The sequence below is a fragment of the Quercus lobata genome, chromosome 11 (assembly GCF_001633185.2).
Source record: "Quercus lobata isolate SW786 chromosome 11, ValleyOak3.0 Primary Assembly, whole genome shotgun sequence".
NCBI lineage: Eukaryota > Viridiplantae > Streptophyta > Magnoliopsida > Fagales > Fagaceae > Quercus > Quercus lobata.
In genome coordinates, this window is record NC_044914.1 from 56,592,280 (window position 1) to 56,614,651 (window position 22,372).

The 22,372-nt window shown below is 33.7% G+C and overlaps 3 protein-coding genes across 3 annotated transcripts; 1 reads left to right on the forward strand and 2 right to left on the reverse strand.

Moving 5' to 3' along the window:
- Positions 1 to 9,543: 9,543 nt before the first annotated feature.
- LOC115968559 (cysteine protease XCP1-like) lies at positions 9,544 to 11,580 on the forward strand. Its single transcript, XM_031087977.1, has 4 exons — positions 9,544 to 10,040; positions 10,270 to 10,505; positions 10,602 to 10,742; positions 11,141 to 11,580. The coding sequence occupies exons 1-4, from the start codon at positions 9,578 to 9,580 to the stop codon at positions 11,354 to 11,356; spliced, it is 1,056 nt and encodes a 351-aa protein (XP_030943837.1). The 5' UTR covers positions 9,544 to 9,577; the 3' UTR covers positions 11,357 to 11,580.
- LOC115968558 (damage-control phosphatase At2g17340-like) lies at positions 11,503 to 16,648 on the reverse strand. Its single transcript, XM_031087976.1, has 12 exons — positions 16,278 to 16,648; positions 15,819 to 15,884; positions 15,315 to 15,381; positions 15,087 to 15,155; positions 14,839 to 14,979; positions 13,982 to 14,110; positions 13,792 to 13,878; positions 13,200 to 13,274; positions 13,040 to 13,117; positions 12,817 to 12,894; positions 11,991 to 12,053; positions 11,503 to 11,860 (listed from the first exon to the last, which is right to left on the reverse strand). Exons 1-12 carry the CDS (start codon positions 16,445 to 16,447, stop codon positions 11,780 to 11,782), a joined length of 1,104 nt encoding a protein of 367 aa, XP_030943836.1. The 5' UTR covers positions 16,448 to 16,648; the 3' UTR covers positions 11,503 to 11,779.
- A 1,959-nt stretch (positions 16,649 to 18,607) lies between these two features.
- Positions 18,608 to 21,704, reverse strand: LOC115969590 (exopolygalacturonase-like). Its single transcript, XM_031089276.1, has 6 exons — positions 21,343 to 21,704; positions 20,434 to 20,574; positions 20,144 to 20,320; positions 19,424 to 19,713; positions 19,081 to 19,309; positions 18,608 to 18,997 (listed from the first exon to the last, which is right to left on the reverse strand). Exons 1-6 carry the CDS (start codon positions 21,565 to 21,567, stop codon positions 18,770 to 18,772), a joined length of 1,290 nt encoding a protein of 429 aa, XP_030945136.1. The 5' UTR covers positions 21,568 to 21,704; the 3' UTR covers positions 18,608 to 18,769.
- Between the last annotated feature and the right edge of the window lie 668 nt (positions 21,705 to 22,372).

Consider the following 22,372-nt stretch of genomic DNA (forward strand, 5'->3'; position numbering starts at 1 on the left):
TTCACCTTTTGTGCTCCACCTTTTAATCAAAATTCACTTTTATATAAATATATATATATATATATATAATTCACTTTTATATATAACCTAATTTAATAAAAATATTTAAATTAGATAATTATAATGGAAGAACATCAATTGCCAAAAATTCAGAGAAAAACACAAAGCAAAAACAAAAAAAGATAGAAAGCTTTATTGATTTATAATTGAAGAACATCAATTGACAATAAGTTAGAGAAACACAAGGCAAATCTTCAAGCCAAACAAAAGTATCAACGATTCAACGATTTACTTTACATAATTAGCAATAGCACAAGCAACTTAATTCCCTTACTTAGAACCAAAGACAAAGTGAAATGACCATTCCTATACAAAAAGCCATAAGAGAGCCAAGCCATCCCACTAGACCGATTCTATGGGCAGTGAACGCATGTTTATACTTCAATTTAACTCGAACTTGATCAATACCAACCTCTTTAAGCCTAGTTTCCGTAAGGAACAATACATTGGTAAGCTTCTCATTCCTTAAAAAAGAAAAGGAGATTTCTAATTGTCCGAGGGTTCCCAAGCCCTCAAACATTCCAACATATAAATGCTTATTCAAAAACAGAAGGATAAAGGGGTAGTAATATGCAATAAAATTTCGGCAAAGTGAACAAGGAAATAATGGTAACGTGGAGAAGATGACAATGGTTAGAAGAAACAAGATACGAAGTTTTTTTTTTTTTTTGAGAAGGAAAAACAAGATACAGTTATGATAACAAAAGTGGATGACCATATGTGCTAGTTGAAGGCAATAATATAATAACCGGAAACAGTGTTTTTTTTTTTTCAATAACAAGAAACAATTATGCAAAGGAATGAATAGACTTCAATGGGAATAACAATGATGGTTAAAGGAACTAGACTAGAGTGGACAAAATTTTGCAAGGCGCAATTTTAGTGAGAGAGAGAGAGAGAGAGAGATTTGTGAGGACACGGAGATGGAAATGGAACACAGAAGAAGATTCAATGATCGGGTATATTTTTCCTCTTCCACTGATATTCCATATGTATCCATCAATTCAATAAAATTTCTTTTTTTGAAAAGGATGAAGATGGTTATGGTGATGGACACAACATGCAAAGCAGGAATGCTCATTCAGTGTCTAAAGTGGCCACGTTGGGAGGTACCGCCGGTGACTGGTCCAAACGGAACGGCATGTATTAAATTGTAATTGAGACAGATTAGTAAGTAATTTATATAATTTTTTTTTTTTTTTATAGGATCTTTGTCATAGTTGCATTTACAATTCTTACAAGACTCGCAAGGCATATTAAGTATGCGTTTGTTTAACAACGCGTCTGCGTTACTGCTGCGTTTACGTTTTTTGGCTTGTCCCATGGCACTGTTCATGGACCAGCCAAAGCACAAAAATGCATGAACAGTATTTTGCCAATTAATATTTTGCTACAATGTTTTCAGTAATAAGTTTTCAGTTTTCAGCAAATAAACGGTATCTAAACAGACCCTAAGTGGTCTTTAGAGATGGCAAGAATGAGTTTAATGTTAACACTACAACTTTCACGTTAAGCATAATTAAAATTTTTTTATTTTTATAAATTGATTTTTTATTACCAATTAATGTTTCATGAGTAGATTATATTTAATTTTTATATTGGTAGGTCTCTCGTTCAAATCTTACCTGTCAAATGAATAGATATATGTCAATTTTTTAGGTAATCAAGAAAGGGGCATTGATTCATTTCCTCTCTTATTGAATTAGGTGGAGATTTTGAAATGTGGGTTATCACTTTTAGCCTTGGCAAGCATATGGAGAAGTGAAGGTGTTACTAAAGATAACAGGTTTTCCTTGTTTGTTTTTATGCTAAGTTTTCATAAAACTTGTGATTTAATGCTCTCATTAAGTTGGAATTATCATATATAGGAGAAAATTATTTTGTACACCTAGTGTACTTCACATAATAGTGGGTCTCATTTATAAGACCCACAAGTAGGGCTCACTCTTACGTGAGAGGAGAGTGTAATACATAAGGTGCACTCATTAAATTTCACCATATCTAGGATGAAATGCACATATGCTTGATCCCAGTTATGTACCTGTGTTCTTCTCTTAATTTCACATTCTTATTCCAAGCATAGCTCTTTATTATTGTGTCTTGTTCTGCCTGTGAACTAGGTTGAGTACAACATGGAATGAAGTTATTGTATACCCCATTCCTGCATTACTTGACTGATGCAATTATTTTCTAAAGGTTGTGGTTGTTAAATTATGATTTTTCTCATAACATTAGTGTTGGCTTATTCCATGACAAAAAATGTTATAATTGTATTAATTTATTTCCTTGTATTTTTGTGAGATTTATTTGTAATGGGTTTAGTATTAAGTGGTGAAGATTTGATCAAGACAACTGAAGGTCACATAATAAGCACATGCAGGAAGGTGAACAGTCAAGCCAGGTGTCCAGCTCAATACAGCCTTTCCAGGAGGTTAACTCGAGACTGGGATTCGCAACTTGCACTAGTCGCGAGAGACCTGTAATGTTCCCCTATTTTACTGAAAATTATGACTTTTTGTATTCTCATCACTCATACTATATATACTCTCATTACCCACAGAAATGATAAAGAGCCTATTGGGAGAAAAACCCTAGGAAAAGTTTCTACAACACACCCACCTTATTAGAGAGAGAATTACTCATTCTTAGAGAGAAATCTTTATAGTATCTTCTCCTTCCCTCTCCCATTGTTATACCCATTGAGAAGAGATTTGTACCCAAACACTACCTACACCCGTTCAAAGTGTTGAGAGTGTTTTTGGAGCTTGGGAAGCATTGGAAGATGCTAAGGAAGGCAGTTGCAATAAGGAGCTTATTGTAGGATCCAGTAAGCTAGAGAAGACAAGGTTAGGTGTAACCCTGTTGGAGTAAGAAGCTTGGAGGGTAATGTGCATCAGATAGATTAGGTTTGGAGGGTCTATTGCTATTCATGTATCCCAACTAATTTTCTAGTGGATCATTTTACCGCTTGGAGGACAGCAGAGAGGTTTTTTGCCGAGTTCTTCAGTTTTCTTTTCGATAATATGTACCGATGTTATCTTGCATTTGCTTCTCTCTATCCCTTACTCTTTGCTTTTAATTACTGTTATGTTGTGATTAAATTATGGCTTAGAGTAGTTTGCTTGTTTGGGTATAGCTTATATTTATCATTCTGCAAATTTATTGTTTGAGTATAAGCTTGTGTTGGTATTTTTGTTATTGGGGGTCTGAACATTCACTAATGTTTTACACACCAAGTGAGCATTCAGTGGTAATCATGTTTTTATTTTTGGGAGTCACAATTCCATTGATATTCTTGCTTGCTAAAATTTAATTATGTGTATTCTTCGCTTTTATGTTGCAGCACTACATCTTTAGGTATGTGGATTTCTAAAGTTATGAAATACAGACGAACCTAAGTATTATCAGTACTGGTGTTTTGTTCAGAATTATACTCAAGAAGTAAGTCCTTGCAATCATTTACATTGGATTTTTTCATTTCATCATGGAAAATAATTGCAAAAGGCCCTTAACAAATGCTATGAAGATGGAAGAGTCATAATAAATTAATGATTTATTTGATTTATTGTTAAGAATTTTGGCACAAATAAGAGAAAGAGATCAAACAAAATTGGTTCCTCTTTTTATATGTCTACTTTATAAGTCCATATTGGGAATGTGAAAATCATTCATAAGCATAAACATATGTACTAATTCAGCTACTCTTGGACTGTGTGTCTGAGGATGGAGAGTAAAATCAACTCTTATCTTCAGTTTGATTAAGGAAAAAGGATAATTCAAACAAATTAAGAAGATAAGCAAAACCAAATAGGACTTTGCAACCTTTTTATTGTGCATTGCTTTCCAATTATATTTTCTTTCAGGTTAAGCAAGATTCAATGGGCAGCTTTCATTCTACTATGTGTTGCGTGCACCACAGCTCAGCGAAGATCAAAGTGAGATCACACTTTCTATTTATGGATTGTTTTGGACTTAGTTACTTGTCTTTTGAGCTTTGCGATACCGTTGGAATTCTCACATGTATGATGTATGTCCATACTGAATAATGATGGACGTTTACTTCACATCTATGGTACAGTACAAGATGTAGTCTACTAATGAATGAAAAATATTATTTACTAAATTTTCACTTTTATGAAGTGATGATATCTTGGTGTATGTAGTCATGTAATTGAGAAGCAGGAATTAGTGGGAGATCGTTCCTAGCTAACTATATTGTTTGTGTAATCTTTTTCCTTTTTTTTTAATTCCATTTTTGTCTACTTTCAACTTATTGTTTGTGCCTTAGAAAATGACATTGTTTTAGCGGTTCTAAACGTGTTCTTCAAACCCCCTGTTCAAGGTTAGGTGATTGATGTAAAACAGACAGCATATGCCTTTCTAAAGCAGCAGGGGCACCGAAAGTCACAACGTAAGATCAAAGGAGGTGCTAGTAGAGACCATCAAGGTGACAGTGTCAAAAATGCGTGAAATTTGGCAGGTTGAAAGGAAATGGCATTTTGATCTTGACTCGAGTTTCGATCGTCGCCTAAATTTAGGCAAATTCCTTCGTTAAAGCCCCGAAAATAGTGTTTTTGCTATTTATAGTAATATTTGTTTTTCCTTAATAACTTTTAATTTAAAAGTTAGAATAAGGTCCCGTCTATTGATGCCTCTTAGAGACGAAATTTTCAATTTCTGTAATTATTTCAATTTTGCTATTTTTGGCAAAAATCATTATTTTGCCACCTAATTATGTAGTCACCAAGGCAATTCAATTTTCAGATTTATAAAAATATAGATTTTGTCTATTTCTCTCTAGTGAATTCCAGGACCCTATCATCTTATGGATTTAAGGAATTTTCGTGGATTCAAGGTTTTCATTCAAAGGTTAATGTGTTTAGTTTCTTTTTCCATTCAGAAAGCAACGTGTTTGTTTTCTTGTAGCTTCTGTGACATCAATGATGGCCATTATGAGTTAACCAAAATTTTAGACACTCTTAATACAGCAATGAAGAAAATATAAAAACCAGAGGAAAACATTTTATAGATTAAGATTCTTGTTATCATAACGGGGGCTGATTTCTTTGCAAGTTATGGCACTCTTAAGTGGTTTAGCAGGAGTGTACTCTGAGGTGAATTTTTAAGTACACAATTTGCAGTCTAGTTCTTCAGAACTACAGTTCATGTGTGTCATTTAGTGTTTGAATCCTAACCCAACATAATCAATGATTGGATTGAATTTGGTTAATTGTTGGATTTTGTAACACAGACTGATTGAGGTTATTTAGTGATTCATCAAGTTAAAAAAGTGAAAACTCTCATTAGAGTGATCTAGAAAACCATTCTGTTAATTAACTTGCTTATGATTTTTTGCAGTCTATAATGAAAAAGAGACCTTCGAGAAAAATAAATGTGCAAAACTTCTGGTTATAGAGTGATCTTCAATGCTTTCTATATCCAATATTCTGATACAGTGGTGAACAAGTAATTCTAGCTTTCCTCTCTGTTTCTGATTCTCCTCTTAAAATTGGTCTATCCTCTCCATTTTCCACTTGAAAGTCATTATTAAAAAGATTCAGTACCACCTTAGAAGTGGAATATTCTTCTTTTCAGATTAGAATTCAAGAAGTTTTACTTTAGAAGTTATAGTTTCTTTTGTTCAAGGGATTCTTCTATGGATACTCATATTTTACATGGCTTCATAAAATGTAGATTATTAGCTTGCTTTAGCTTTTGCTTTTTATTAAATTTCTCACTCCCTGTCATAAGGAATCCCTTTGTGACTGTATACGACTTCAATTAGTGATTCTAGGGAATAATATAAAAGTAGGGAGACATTATATATTGATATTTCAGCAAATGTTAGAAGGTTGCATGGTTAGGCTTTTATGATTTTAAAGATTGTCACATGCTATTATCTTGGTCAAGATAGAGAGTTTTCTATCAAATGTCAATAAATAAATAAAAATCTTTTTAGGCTATCTTGAAAATCCAATTGCCTATAGATTGATTGAAATGCTACTTTGTGCTTCTTGGTTTGCCCTTTGCATTCGTCCCAGAAACGTATTAAGTCATGGCTTCACTCAATCTGAAGATTAAGAGGCAAAAGTAGGAGCTTAATTCTACTATCATATATGAATTTTACAGAGATAAAACAGAAGTAAATTACCAAATATGTTACATGGACCTCCTATATGTACATAATAATGTTCTCTTTTGTGATTCTTACTTCCTTAGCAACTTGTTTCTCTGTCATGCTTAGGCTTTCATCCTTTAGAACAACTGATTGCTCTCTCTCTCTCTCTCTCTCTCTCACGAGTGCGTGCACACACACATGCACCATCTCAAGTATGTAATATTTATATGATACTAAAATATGTGCAAAATATCTTTTTCCTTAAAAAAAAAAAATCTTCATTTGTCTTTGTCACCTTTACTACTCTCCTGTAATACACTCTGCTTAAATTGTTTCATGTGTAGCGGAATTTTGGTGACTATAGTAATGAAGTATGCTGACAATATTGTGAAGGTAAGACATGGAAATATGACTTTGAATTGTGTGAGACGTCAACAAAAAGGCATTTACATGAATCTATATATTACTAAAAGCTGAAACGTAGCATTTAATGCTGCTGCTCTCATGTTGCACCACATCAGCTATCATGTCATTTTTTTTTTAATATAATTTTTCCTTCAATTTTAAAATTGTTTTTACAATTTTCAGTCCTAAAAATCCCAGCTCTATAAATGCAGTCCACTACTTATTTATTTACTTCCACTTACCCTATAATAAATTTGTATAATTAATCCAGTGCCCCTCTTATTTATTTAGTTCCACTATCAAGCCTAACCCAAATCCTTTTCAGTTCAGCTTAAAGGAAAAAAATAAATAAATAAAAAAACGTTGAATTTATATAATGTCTGGGAAGTGGAACCATTCCTTGGCATATCATAGTGTGATTTCTTTTACCATTGCCAGTGATTGTTAGGCTCAGAAAGGGGAAAATGCATCTGCCATCCTTCATTGATGGTAGAATTTGTGAATATACTGGAATGAAAAAATTTACCCATGACCTTTTCTGGCACATAAAAATCAATGTTTGTCTTCATGCTCTATTGGAACCTACTTCTGGCCTTTTGGGTTATTTTGGGTTGTTTTTGTTCTTGGTGAAGGCTTAGGTCAAAGCAGTTGGCTTTATTGATCTTAGATTAACATTATTATTGCAAATTTAACACTTAGTTCTTGCTAAACTACTTCTTCGTCTTTGTATTCTTAGCCCGCAAGTTCAGCCTTAATGAATGTCCAACACTCTTTTAAAGGGTCCATTATTCCTCAAAACTTTGTTTAAGTAGATAAATGCTTCGGGTGTATTTTCTTTTGCTTTTTTTTTTTCCTGATTAACATGATCGTTATAATTTCCATGTTTAATTTTGTCTGCCTGTTGTTTACCCCCTATCAACATGGGTAGCACTCATTTTATCAATAAAAAAAAAAAAATTAAATGTCCACTATCCAGCACTTTTTGCAGTTAAATTGTTCTTTATAATTGCATTACTCAAGTATATGTTACATGTAAGCATTTTCTGCACTTGTGATTTAAGTTCCCATTTTTATTAGCTCCCCCATTTTGTGCAGCTGTATTCTCTACTTCAGTGGCAATGCTTTTCTTAGGAGTTGTTTCTTTCATCTTCTATGACTTTCATCTTTCACTTTCCTTCATCCTTGGCACAGCGTAAGTAACTTCTGTTTACAGGGTTCATCTTCTTACATGGTCTTTAATCAGTTGTTCTGAAATGCATTTATATAATGTTAGGATTGATGAATAATGACATCATAATTACTTGTTTTAAAAACAATAACCATTGAAAGCTTGATAGTTTTATTTACTTCATTTGTACTTGTGCTTCCAGGTTAGTAATAGCTTCTATATATCTACATCATGTTGGGAAGCAAAGATAGCCAGCTCTGCCCAAATTTTCCTAGTGCAAAGGCTCACATCCTTCGCATCCTCTCTTTTATGTTAATTTTAAACAGATTATCATGAAATCAGAGTATACCTGTTGTTTTCATTTACGATTAATTCAAAATCAGTAGTCTAACAATTCAGGTTTCCAGTGTTTGCTTTGACTATTGTTTTGTAAAATTACAATGACAAGTTTACTCAACTGTTGGTTTAGGATTTGACAAGCTTCACCTGTAAAACCTTTTGAGGCTTTGGCCTTAATTTTGCTTGTTTAGTCAAACCAAAGGTTACATGCTGATTGTGGCATGCTCGAGATTAGATTTTAAGGTAGGACTGTGAGATGGAAAACTAAAAGCACTAGAAATTCATGGAAATCAATACGATCATATACACAATGGATAATATTGACTGACAACTTGCCATGTTAAGGTGAAGAAATTGATAAGACTTTTCTTGCCCCAACACCACCCCCCCGGGGTGGCCCCCCTCTCTCTTGAAATAAAGCAACAAACACTTTTATTGTTGTATATTGCGAAAATGATCACATATAAGCTTTGCTATAGCAGGAGGGGATTCCTCCCATGTCAGCAACATAGGATTTAGCAAGCTAATAAAAAGGATCTTTGCTTTGTTTGACATTAAATATTATTTAGGTGAATGCATCTTTTTTAATTAGTCTCAAATCATGGGCAACGTGAGGGAAAAGAAGTTGAACACAGCATATTGAACTATATATGGTAACTGAAGCAAGGCTTGGTCGATAGACTTGAATGGCTGCTACAAGGACAAGAAAATTAGTTATGACAATGCATTTCATGTATCCATATCCAGAATACAGGAGGTAGTTCCCTTTATATCAAAAATACCACAAACTTTTCTGCACACTGGGGTAAAACAGTTATAAAAAAATGTTAAAGTTACTATCAATTTTATTAGTATTGCTCACATCACTCAAAAATTATTAGGGAAGTGTGTGGACCTCCAACCACACAAGCTTGCCATGCTCATTAGAAGGTGAAAGTGTGGCTTCCAACTTTAATCACACATATGGTCTTAGTGTTTTAAAATGGGAAGATTGCTTTGTTCAGAGACATTAAACAAGAAAACATATTGTAATTTACTTGTTTTTATAGAAAGTTTAAAGGTAAAATTTAGATACAATTCTTAGGTAATATAGGTGGGTTTCCCATTGAATTCAAATACATAATTGTATTGACCAAATATAGCAAAATAGTGTTACCTTATTTAAGGAGAATTACATTCAACTGTGTAATTCATTGGTTATAGTTGAATTGAATTGGAAACGTAGAGTACAACACCCAACTAATTGTACACAAGTTTTACTAAATTATATAGGCTTTTTTCTATGCCTGTCTATGCTTACCAAATATGCGTGGAACAAAAGCCTGCCAAAAGAACCAACCGTAAAGACTCCGTATGCTAGATAAAACAAATATAATTTACTGCTTCACTAGAAAGCAAACCATGAAATCATGACTATAAATAACTTACATATCTCCTTCCTCACATTCACTCTTCTATTCCTCTTACCTTTGAATTCTTAAGCACCAATGGCTCTCTCTTCATATTCTAAGATCTCCCTTCTAGCCTTTTCTGTGTCTCTCTTTGCATGTTTTGCTCTGGCTCACGATTTTTCTATTGTGGGTTATTCACCGGAGCACTTGACTTGCTTGGATAAAATCTTAGAGCTGTTTGAATCATGGGTGTCAAAACATGGCAAAACTTACAGGAGCATTGAAGAGAAGTTGCATAGGTTTGAGATATTCAAAGACAACTTGAAGCACATTGATGAGAGAAATAAGGAGATTAGTAGCTACTGGCTTGGGTTGAATGAGTTTGCAGACATGAGCCATGAGGAGTTTAAGAATAAGTATTTAGGATTGAAACCTGCCTTGCCCAGAAGAGAAGGGTCCTCCAGAGATTTTAGTTACAGAGATGTGGTAGATTTGCCCAAGTCTGTGGATTGGAGAAAGAATGGAGCTGTTACTCCAGTCAAGAACCAAGGTTCATGTGGTATGTAACTCTCTCTCTCTCTCTCGCTGTCATGTGGGATTCATACGTTGTAAGAGAGATGATCCATATATATATATATATATATGATACATGAGACATCTTTTTTTTTAATAATGTGTACGTTAATGTGCATGTTATATGGATACGTGTCCATGCATGTATCCATGGCTAGTGTTTTTTTCTTGCTGACCATATGGTGAGTATAGATGATGATACGATGAGCATGCAGGTAGTTGTTGGGCATTTTCTACTGTCGCTGCTGTTGAGGGCATAAGCCAGATAGTCTCTGGAAATTTAACTTCATTGTCTGAGCAAGAGCTGATTGATTGTGATAGAACTTTCAATAATGGCTGCAATGGGGGTCTGATGGATTATGCATTTGAATTCATTGTCTCCAGTGGTGGACTGCATAAGGAGGAAGACTATCCATATTTAATGAAGGAAGGAACTTGTGAAGAGCAGAAGGTAAATTACATTGGCATAATATGCTCTATACCAAATTCAGTTGTCAGCAAAATTTTATAATAGAATTATTAATTACACTTGTTTATTTGTCTCCAGGAAGAAATGGAGATGGTGAAAATTAGTGGTTATCAAGATGTGCCACAAAATGATGAAGAAAGTCTTTTGAAAGCATTGGCACACCAACCACTGAGTGTAGCTATTGACGCCTCTGGTCGAGACTTTCAATTTTATAGTGGGGTAATTAATATGATATAATATATAGGAAAATGTTAAAACAGTGAAAATGAATGTCATTCTTCATAGGTTTCAATTAGCTCAATTGATAAAATCTTTAATGATTGTGTAAGAGATCTGAGGTTCAATCCTATTCTCTAAAAAAAAAAAAATATCCACTTCAATAACATAATAAATTAATATCTAAATTACTTTTTTTTAATGATGACTCATCTATTTATATAATTTAAATAGTAAAAATTTTAATATCACTCTAATATATATATATATATATATATATATATCCTCTCATCAACGCACATTCGTACACATTTCTACTCCTACAGCTTGTTTTCCCTAATTATGCATAGTTTTCTAATTAAGAAAAAAGAGAGTTATGCATGGTTTTGTTGGCTTGGCAGGGAATATTCAATGGCCATTGTGGAACTGAGCTAGATCATGGAGTAACAGCTGTTGGATATGGTTCCTTGAAGGGGTCAGATTACATCATTGTGAAGAATTCATGGGGACCAAAGTGGGGGGAGAAAGGGTACATAAGGATGAAGAGAAACACTGGAAAACCCGAGGGGCTTTGTGGTATCAACAAAATGGCTTCATATCCTACCAAAAAGAACTGATCTACTAATTCCCCTCCCATGTCAACTTTTCTTCATTCCATATTTATTCCTTTCCAAGATTGATGAAGTTTTATTTGTATGCCCATGTTCCTTCAATAAAATGTTTTCTCTAGAAACTCTCTAAAAGTTTAATACAAATTCAGAATTAAAATAAAATTGTCATCCAATTCTGGAAGACACTCAAAGAGCCTTTAATGGCTAGTACTTTTTATCCAACTGATAAACACACACAAGATAAGAGAGAAGTGTGTTGAGAAAAGTAATTTATGCCACTTGTAAACAGTTTTTCAGTTTATTTATCAAAATAAGAAACTTCAGAAGATAACAGATATGATTCTTCTAGACAGAAATGCCTAATGCTAGTGTGTGGAATTACTAATTCTTGAGTAAATAGAGATAGCGGTATAGACAAGATTGGCATCATCAACTCAAAACTTCATTGTATTTAAAGACACAGTCGTAAAGTCGTCCTCCAAGAAACTGCGCCACCTCTGGATGTTTCACCTATATATAAAAATAGGAAGAAAAACAGAAGAAATTAGATAAATAAATGTAGTCCAGCAAAGGAAGCAAATGAACTGATATTCCAGAAAAAGCAACAATGACATAATAAAAATAAAATAAAAACCATTACCATCCCAATCTTGAGGGAATCACACTTAAATTGTGCATAAAGATTTGTCTCTATTCCACGCCCCTGCCAAAAGAAATGAATTTTATTAAAAGAACTAAAGAAAGATCTAAATCACAGATACAGCATATCAATAGTTGCACCATATGAGTTCAATCTATCATGGTTTATTCCCCAAATTCTAAATGATTGAACAATATGTCTTCTGAAGGATATGTATGTATAATGAATACCATGAAAAACTACCCTTGCAGCAAATTTTCAGGCACTGCAGCATGTGTATGCCATATAGAAGAAAAAGTACTTTATTCATTTAAACCTAACCTCATGCAGCAAAAGAAAAAATAATAGGTCTGTAATCAATAGGAATTATACTTCCCATGTATTTGAGCTCATCATTTCTTCTTCCTTTGTTTTCATTTTTAGCTATTTGCCTTATAATGACTTTTTTTTTATTGAAAGATAATAATCAAATAGGACAAAAGACACTAAGTTTGAATGAAGCCATGGTAATCTATATGAGAAACTATATGTTCACATATTGAATTTGTAAAATTATGCCAAGGTGACAATTCAGAGTGTTTTTGTAGCAGGCTGGGAGGCAAATTTGAACAATGTGCACTCATGATTTTAATGCAGAGAACACAAACATAAAAATGAAATCTGCAGTGAGATGTAGTTGGATGATAAATGAGTAGACATTTGGATGGTCCAATTTGGTTATAAGTTGTCAAAGGTCATAAATAAGAAAAACAGGAAATTAACAAAGAAGCATCAATCATAAAATGCGTTACAGTTCTACTAGCCTCCAGAATTTGTAAGAACCTACCATCCCTTCCAAGATAACCAAGTCTGCATCACTTGCTAGGTAGGCAAGCTCTTCTGAAACTCTTGAAAGATCAATAACCTGGAAGGAAAAAGGCAAAAGAGCTATCATCACACATCTATAGTGTTGCCTTACTTATTAAGAAAAAAGATTTGTGCATTTATAGTAATATCATCATTCAATAAGTGAAAGAACACATAAGAAAAAGAAAATAGCACTTTCTCACCGGCAAATCATTTCCAGAATTGGCAAGTAAAAGATTTGAAGTATCAACACCCATTAACTGTCCATGTTCATCCTTCAGCTGGTAAATTGCCACTCACAATGTCAGAGTCAACCAAGATTTTGAGAAACTAACACAATTCTGAAGGCTTTCTTTCTATCACCTTTGACATAATCTCAATTAGTTCAGGGTAAGTTACATCATTGATAGAAGGCAAGTCATTGGCTGCCAAAACAACCTGCATAGAGATAAATGAGAACTTTGCAACCATATGAAGAGTGAGCGATACATGACTTATTAAAAATGGTCAAAGCCTTTAGCAGCCAGCAACCCATTAAATAGAGTGCAAATGCATATGCAAAACCTACATTTAACAACAAGAGATAATGAGAAAAAATGGGTGGGAGCTGCTTCAGCTTTGAAGGACCACTAGATGATAACGTCCAAAAAACCAGCTAGCTAAAACAAGTTAAAAGGAAACAGAGGCAGTGGACATTTGATTTATGCAAGCATGGAAAAGAGGCATTCTAGTCTTGAAAAGTATCTACTCTTTGGGTCATACCAAGTACCCTAGACACATGAATGTTATTGTTAGGAGATACTACATAGGCCATTCTTTACTAACATTTGTGACAACTTTAAACAGCAGAACTTCAAATTTTAAGATAGAGCATACACATTTTTATTCGATGACAAATTTTAACACTAAAGACTCAGATGCATAGCATAGAACAATCCAAAAACTGAAAACAAACCTGAGTCCCACGTCGGAGTAATTCTCTTGCAAATGGCAAAATCCCTAAAATAATATCTGCACCTGAGTTATCAACAAAAATGATAGCCTGTCATGACAACCAAAGGAGCTGGTTAGTATAGGATAAGCACACATAATAATTTCAACATAGAGAACAATGATGGGTAAATAAAACTAAACATAAAACCTGCCTTTTTCCAAGATTTCTTGCTCCATTTCAATTTGAAAGTGTCCAAATCATCAATAACCCAAGGTCGAGGGACAAGGTTTTGACAACTAGCTAAAAAGGACATTCCATCCTTTGAGAAAATCTCTGCAAGCTTCAAGAAGTAAGAAACAAAAATTGTTAAGCTAATACTACAGAAAATCATTCACATATTACTGCATTTTAAAAATTACCCCATTCTAGAAACCATGAGAAAGGATCTATGATAACCAATATGATACGGTCACATAGTCTTTGTATGTACAACATGATGCAATTTCAAGTTCCTAAAAAATTGTTCCATACTATTTTCAAAGAACTGAAAAAACTGCATTTTCCGGAATTTGCCATTACTTTGACCATAGGTGAGGGACTTAAATTTAAAATACATGGCAATGGCGAAGAACAAGCCAATGAACTCAAGCTCAAATGATACATCCTTCACTTGTAAGAGCAAGGTGGAGGGTGAGGTTGTAGGTTCTAAACCTCTAGGTGCATGTATAACTAACCAATAAAAAAGAAAACAATGGTGAAACAGAAAATAATTTCTTACAAAGCCAAGTGACTAGATTCAACTTAAGGGTATTGATACTATGAGCAAACTTATGTGATACATATGCTTAAATGGAGAATACAACCCCAAAGAGATACACTTTTTTAATTTATTTTATAAGTAACCCTAAAGAGATATACATAGCAAATCAAATGATTCATGCCCCAAAACCCAACTAGTTGGTATTTAAGGTCTGGTTTTGTTGAGAACTTTACAAGTTTATATATATCTCTTAGGTATAGAATGATAAGATCTAAAATTGTTGAGCTTTCTGATAAAAGACTACTTACCTGTGCGGAACCAAGATCAAATATGTTTCCTGCAAATATTCCTCTGACCAAATTCTCTACGCGCTTTCCTCCATCTTCAATGGCATCATTAAGAAGAACCACATTCGCAAATAGGGATATAGCCTTTGCATTCTCTTCTTCCTTTGAATTTTCCACAAAGAGAGAGAGAGAGAGAGAGAGAGAGCTTTATGAGTAAAATGGACTAAAAATGTTAACTTTGTGAGACAACATACAAAGTTAACATTTACCTTGACTTTCTTGAATATATCCCTGAATCCCAATTCTCTAAGGATTTGCTCACGAATTCTGCAGAGAAGCTAAAAATGTCCCCCAAAAGAACACAAGGAAAAAAAAAAGGTAACAGGAAAAATCAGTCTCTCCATGGGAAAATGAGAATAAGAGATCACATTTTTCAGCTAAATAAATGAAAATGTTGATAGAAGTGTTGTAGATGATTCTTTTATGATTTGGCTTACAATGCAATCAGGTGGCCCACCATGACTTTCAGGATCTTTCTTGAAGTCCTCAAGTATTTCAAAATACCTTCCATAAAAGATGCAAAAACAGAGAATGCGAACTGAGTTAGACATAATGCACGATAAATGTCAGGAGAAGGTAATGTGTGCCCTGGGGGTATAACATACAGGCAACACACAAACACATACATAAACACACAGAATAATTATGGTAAGTTTCAATCTACTAACAACCCTGTTGCATCATAGTTTCTCATTTACAACTTACAGCAATAAGACCAAATGACACACACATATATAATTCAACTATAGATGCATAAAATAGTATTAGCAAAGGATTGAGGTCCCTAAATAAGTTCATATAAATCAGGTGTAACAAACAAACAATTTGATCATACAATTTTCAAAGCCACATCAACACGTTCAAATAGGTTTTGCTTAGTTACAAGGTCCATCCATGCAACAGTATGCGTAACAAAAGTAAACCCACAAAGAAAAAAGTACCTCTGAGCAAATTTTTCAGCTTTAACGGCTGCATCAGGGACTGTAGGATCACTCTCTGCTCGTTTCCTGGAACAACATAGTATTAAAAACATGAGCACATAAAAACTTCTACCCTCTGATTAACATTGTTAGAACAATGATTAAATTCACCATTTCCAAACAGCTTAAATGATTCAACTTAAGCTTTAGGACAACAGATAATTAATCAAGGTAAACAAATATATTGGTATTAAAGCATCAAACTTTGGAATTGGAATTCCTAAGAAAGATTACCCAAATCAGATAAAGCTCAAAACTTTCACCACATTTTTAAGCTAACAAAAACAAACATCTTAATATAGCTAATTCAAATTCAAAAAAGCATAAAACTTTGGAATTGAAACATCAAAAGAAAGACAACCCATATTTGATAAAGCTCAAATCTTTATGAAAAAGGAGAGGAAAGGTAGTAAAGTTAACTTGAAGGAGGGAACGGAATTGAGGAAGAGGTCGATCCAGGCGATCTCCGTAGGAGTGGGCTTGCGGGGATTATCGGATGGAAACCTGTAGGGAATGGTACTAGCTCTGTAATTCGATTCGATCGGTGTTGGAAGCAGCGGAAATGGCACCATTTCCGATGCGCTCTCCATTTCCTTCTTCTTCCTTTTTTTTTTTTTTTTTTTTTACTGTGTCTGTGTCTGGGTGTGAAAGAAAGATGAATACTGTGCAGGGGCTTCAATGGCGATGATGATGATATGAGTCAGTATAAATAAACTCTATATAGTCTTTCTTGATCCCTTCCCAACGATATGAGATGCCCATCTTTCTTTCTCTGATTTTTGTTTTTATGATGAAATATACATGTATATGATTATATAAATTATCTTTTATATTTTCAAAAAAAAAAAAATTATCTTTATTAATGTGTGCACCCAATTATCTTTATCTTTATCTTTATTAACATCTTGTTTTTTAATTTTTTGTTATAAGTTTTCTTTTCTTTTTTTTTTGAGAAGAAAGTGTTTTTTAATTTAAGCATAGTTAAATTTTGTTATTTAATTTTATTATTTTGTTGTATATTTCACTTTAGGATAACAATAATACTATACGATACTCTTTTTTCTTTTCTTTTTTTCTTTTTTAGAATCTAATTAACAAAAAATTAGTAAACCTGAATAAAACCAAAGGGGACCAAGTAGTAACACTGTGAACTGAATAAGACCAAACTTTTATAATGTATTACAGATTATAGCTATTTTAGTATAATATTTTATATTTTTAATTTATTTTAACCTATGATAGATGGACACATCCATTCAGTAAAAATATTGTGACTTTTTGTTATGGACATAGAATAACTCTTTATTCTATTAATTAAAGTGAAGCATTTACTGTATTAAAACCAATTTACATTATTGTTCAATACAGTATATAGTTGATTTGAACCAATGCCCTAAAGATCCCATACAAAAGTTGAAACAAAAAAGACGAACTCTGGGAGTATTCATAAACAGGTTCATGTTAAATTCCTTCTCAAAAAAAAAAAAAAAAACAAAAAAAAAAAAAAAAGGTTCATGTTAAATCCTTTCCTTATTTGCCAAAAGACCAGAACATTTGTTCTCTATGAAGGTAAGCGTTTTAAGAGAACACCCTCAATTGCATGTTCAGTGATTCCATGCAATCCAAAATGAGAGTAGTAGAGAAGGCAGTAGTACAATGTGGATTATAAAAGATAGCATAGAAATCACTAAGCTTAAATTCGACTAACAATATATCTCTTTACCAATTGGCCAAACCATTGTACCGTTTTAAGTAGGTATGTGTTACACATTTACATTATGGAAAATTTATGTTTCACACTCTTGGTATAGTTACAACATCCACATTGATGGAGCCATAAATTTAGAAATATAGTTCCACAAAAAGCTACTTTATTTATTTTACCTCCCCACTTTATAAAACATCCAACATCAGTGGTTTTATTTTAAATTTCAACACAATAAAATAATATAAATAATACAATAAAATAATTTTTTTATTACATATGTGCTATCGTGTGAACACATGAATGAGCCACACTGCAGTGTTTACAAAGTAATGTGAACACGTGAATAATAATACAAAACAATGTGAAAACATGAATAATATAGATATATATATATATATATATTACATATGAGCTACAGTGTACAGCCAAAAGTAGTTGAACCAAAAGTAGTTATGCACTATAGCTGTAGAGCCAAATTATTTGACTTTGGATCTACCAATGTAAGCATAGTTTTATATATTACATATGAGCTACGGTGCCCAGCCAAAAGTAGTTAAGCCAAAAGTAGTTATGCACTGTAGCTGTGGAGCCAAATTATTTGACTTTGGCTCTACCAATGTAAGCATAGTTTTGTATTTGATGGTGCTACGAATAGCAATATAGCTTTTTAGAGCATTCACATCAAAGATGTAAAAAATGCTAAATTCTAATTTTAGCTCTTATTCCCTTAAAATATCTTCCACATCAAGCATGTTATTCTTAAAGAATTTGACATCTTTGCCACAGTGGAGTGTCATCTCTGACACCCTACTGTAGCAAGATGCTATAGTTTTAAAGTTTTTGATCAAAATATATATATTCGAAGTTCAGGTGGGGAAAAAATTTCCCCAAATCAACTAAACAAAAAAGACTTGCATTATGCTTAAACTTTGATTTACCCGCCCCAAAATTCTTTCAATAACTTGATACTGAAAAAGAAAAAATAAAACTCAATGGTATTGGGAGGAAAAAATTAAAAAATGATACTCTGAAGGAAAAAAATCTAAAAGTTCTCCATGATATTGCAATATTTCCGAAGCACAGGAATGCAGTTAAACATTGTCATTTGGAAAGTGTGATATCATACAGATCATACAACATCAGAGGGATTGATAGCATGGACTACTGTCACAGATGAGAAACTTGATCCTATCTAACATCAAAACTAAGAACATGGTGGAGGGAGTTGGGTCCCAATGTATTTAGCTCTAACATTTTTACAAGTGGAAGTGGCATGTTTCTCCCCTGATGACAGGTCCAAGTGAACATTTTCAAGGTATATGTTCTGACATGGCATCCCTTTGCTGCATTCGAGTGCCACTGCTACCTTTGATGATGAAGTCCCTCTAATGTTCTTAAAATATATGTCACTGATCTTCACTCGAGATGGTGCCTGCAAATTGTTACCAAGAACATTTTCAGCAAACTAGAAACCAAAACCATCAATTCAAAAATGAGCCTGTACTTAAAACTTACCATGGAAGTGCAAGACGTGAAGGGACAATATGTTTGGTCAATTATAATGGGATTGGTCACATTGTTCATGACAATGTTCTCAAATGTCATATTGGTGACTGCACTGCTACCTGGAGAGTTTTCCCATGTTTTAATCCTAATGCCATTTGTAGTAACTGTCATGGTACAATCCCTCACCAAAAGTCCACTTACATCTCCTTCATTCCGATATCTTCCCAAACTTCCAACACTAATATATTTGACCATATAACCAATATATTACATTAAGTAGCTCCACAAAATTGATTTATGTGTCCAAGTAAACATAGAGGTTACAAACAAAGGAAATTTCAAGAGTACCTACCTGATACCGTGACCAGGTCCACAAGTGACACCTGTGATGGTGACTTGAGAATTTCCTTGTCCAACAGAGATGCAGTCATCACCCGTACCAATATGTGATCCAGAAAAGTAGACACTAGAGCTTCTCTCAATGTGAATGCCATCAGTGTTAGGACTGTTTGCTGGGGCTGAAATCTTGATTTTACTACCTTTGAAGTTCTTGCACTCCACGAGAGCTATGTGAAAGAACTTGCTATTCAGCGAAGTTATGCCACGTACAACTGTCTTATTCATTGCCATGAATTTCACATTCTGCAAAGAGAAATTGTTTTCTTATTAAACTTATTGCTTTACTGTCACAACTGCCTATCCTCTGCACTGCCACAACAAAGTGTATCTCACTAATGTGACCTAAAGCACCAGTTTTAACAGGGGAAAAAACTTGTGTCTAAATATTAATTCAAGGAATAAAGCTTGTGGCTGCATCATTGAAGCAGACTTTAGACACCTTAGTCAATTTTTTCCTTTATTGGATGCACCTAATGTTCACCTGTGCTTAGACCATAGGCATGTTCAGTCACTCTAAGCCTCCCCCATTCCCCTATGGCAACATGCCAACATATAGCTCAAACAATCTACTACTGCTAGGAAAGATTTTGTCAAAAGCTCTAGTACTACGTGCAATATGTAAACTAAAAATTAAAAAGACAAGGATATACATTTATAGGTCATTGAAACATACAGTTGGAAGAAGTTTGCAGTTGGAATCAGTGGGGCAGTCATTGTAAGGCCAGGCTTTAGCACCTTGGCCATCCAAGGTTCCACCTCCGGTCAAGGTTAGCCCCTCTACCCATCCAAATTCAACCCAACCAGCACTGAATCCATACTTGGACAAGTCTGTTGTTGCTTTCAAATAACCCTGCAAATTCCTCAAATTTAATCATGAATAGATGACTTGATCAAATTTGATGCTAAAGAATACAGATGGTAAATAAAAAAGACGTGACGAAAAGATGAAGATTATAATCTTGCCTTCAAATGAACAGTTAGAGATGATACATTATTGCACGGGCCAGTAAACTCGATGTGGCCAATCAAGTATGTCCCTTTTGGTATCAGAAGATTCACTGAGCCTGAGGACTCACATGCCTTCTTCCATGCTGTTCTGAAGGCCTGGATGACAAGTATCATTTTTTAACTTTTTTGTTAATTCAAACACACTACGTACTACATCTATTTCTTGCCATCAGTCTATTAACAAGCTATAGTCATGCCCGATAATCATCTTGCAATTTTATAGCTTTAGTGGATACAAACTAGAGAGTAAAAACTCTGGAATAGGAGGAACTGCTTATAAGTTCCTAGCATCAAAAGGAAGAATGAAAGTCAAGCCTAGAATCAAAAGGAAGAATATGTAACAAGTTAGTAACTTTACCTCCATTTATGTGATAAGAATTGTCACACTCAGCATAGAGCACACATAAATACACGGAACAAGCAAGTGATTTTATAGAGAGAGTCCTTAGAAAATAACTTAGAAAAAAAAAAGGGTCTGCTTGAAGTAAATGCAAAATATGTAACTTACACAGTTACGAAAATCTCAGAAGCTGAAATTTGTCTTCTAAGTCATAACTCATAAGGATCCCTGTGGACTGTAGTAGTGCTTTTGAACTCCACTAACTTCCCTAAGTTGTCCTAGCACAAAGATAAAAGACTACATACTTCTATATGGACCTTGAAGGAGTTTGGTTACTTTGGTACTATTCTACATCGATCAAAAACCCCCCCCAAAAAAAAAAAAACTAATTCCATTTAAAATGTTAAAGATGGGAGAAAAAGTAATGAACTAGTCAAAAACTTTTGTAACACCAAGAATTCTGAATTAGCAAGCTAGTATAGTATAATTGTTTGTTTGAAAGAGAGAGAGAAATAAGAACGAACCCGAGTGTCATCAGTTCGGCCATCTGCTCGAGCACCAAAGCTCATGACATCAAAATCAAATAAAGCAGACCTTCTCCTCCCCTTGTGATGTAAAACGTGTCTACCCTTTTGTGTCTCAAATTCAATGCCTTTCACAACTGACACTGCTTCTCTGCCAAAAACACCATTGAAATAATAGATAGACAGCACCAAGAGCAATTTGCCATGGAAGAAAGGCCGGCTCATGTTGCTGTTTTAATCTATGTATGTGTCTGCAATAACATGTCAGTTCTGAGTGTGAGTTGTTTTGTTTGTTTAAGATTAAGAGTAGTGTGACATTGAGCAAGATCAAGAGTTAAAGAGTTGTGACTTCGCCGGTAAGCTCTTGCAGTTGCTGGGAAGTTACGGAAAAAAAAAAACATACGTGCAGAGTTTACAGTTCTGTCAAAGCCATGAAAACGTGGACATTTTTTTTTTTCCTAAAAATGCCCTTACATCCTAGGTTTAAGCACAAAAAAAACTGAAAGATAATCTGGTAAAAATATATTTCTAACTTCCACGTATGATATTGCCTACAAAATAGGACTATTTTTTCTGTTAATATTTTACAAAATTCAATCTGAAATACAAATTTATTTTGTCAACAATTTAATTTAATTTAATATTTTTTATACAAATTTTGTAGTAGACCCATTAACTCCTAAACTGAAGTTGTCATTCACCGGTTTTTTTTTTTTTTTTCTTTTTCTAAACCCCACGTTTTAGGGTATTGGATATAAACAAAAACTAAAACAAACTAGAAAAACAAACTCACCTACCATTTTTTTATTAAAAGCTGTATCATTCAAATCTCTAGGACTTTTTACTTATTTTACTGGAATTTTAAATATATTTAAGTGGTAATGATTAATCATGTTAGTATTACTAATAAACTTACCACAACATATAAGCTCCTATTTTATCCCATATTTGTTTTTGGTTCGACATGTATTTAATCATGTAGTAACTTATTTATCGATTTATTTTAATAAAATAATTTTTTTTCTTAAAT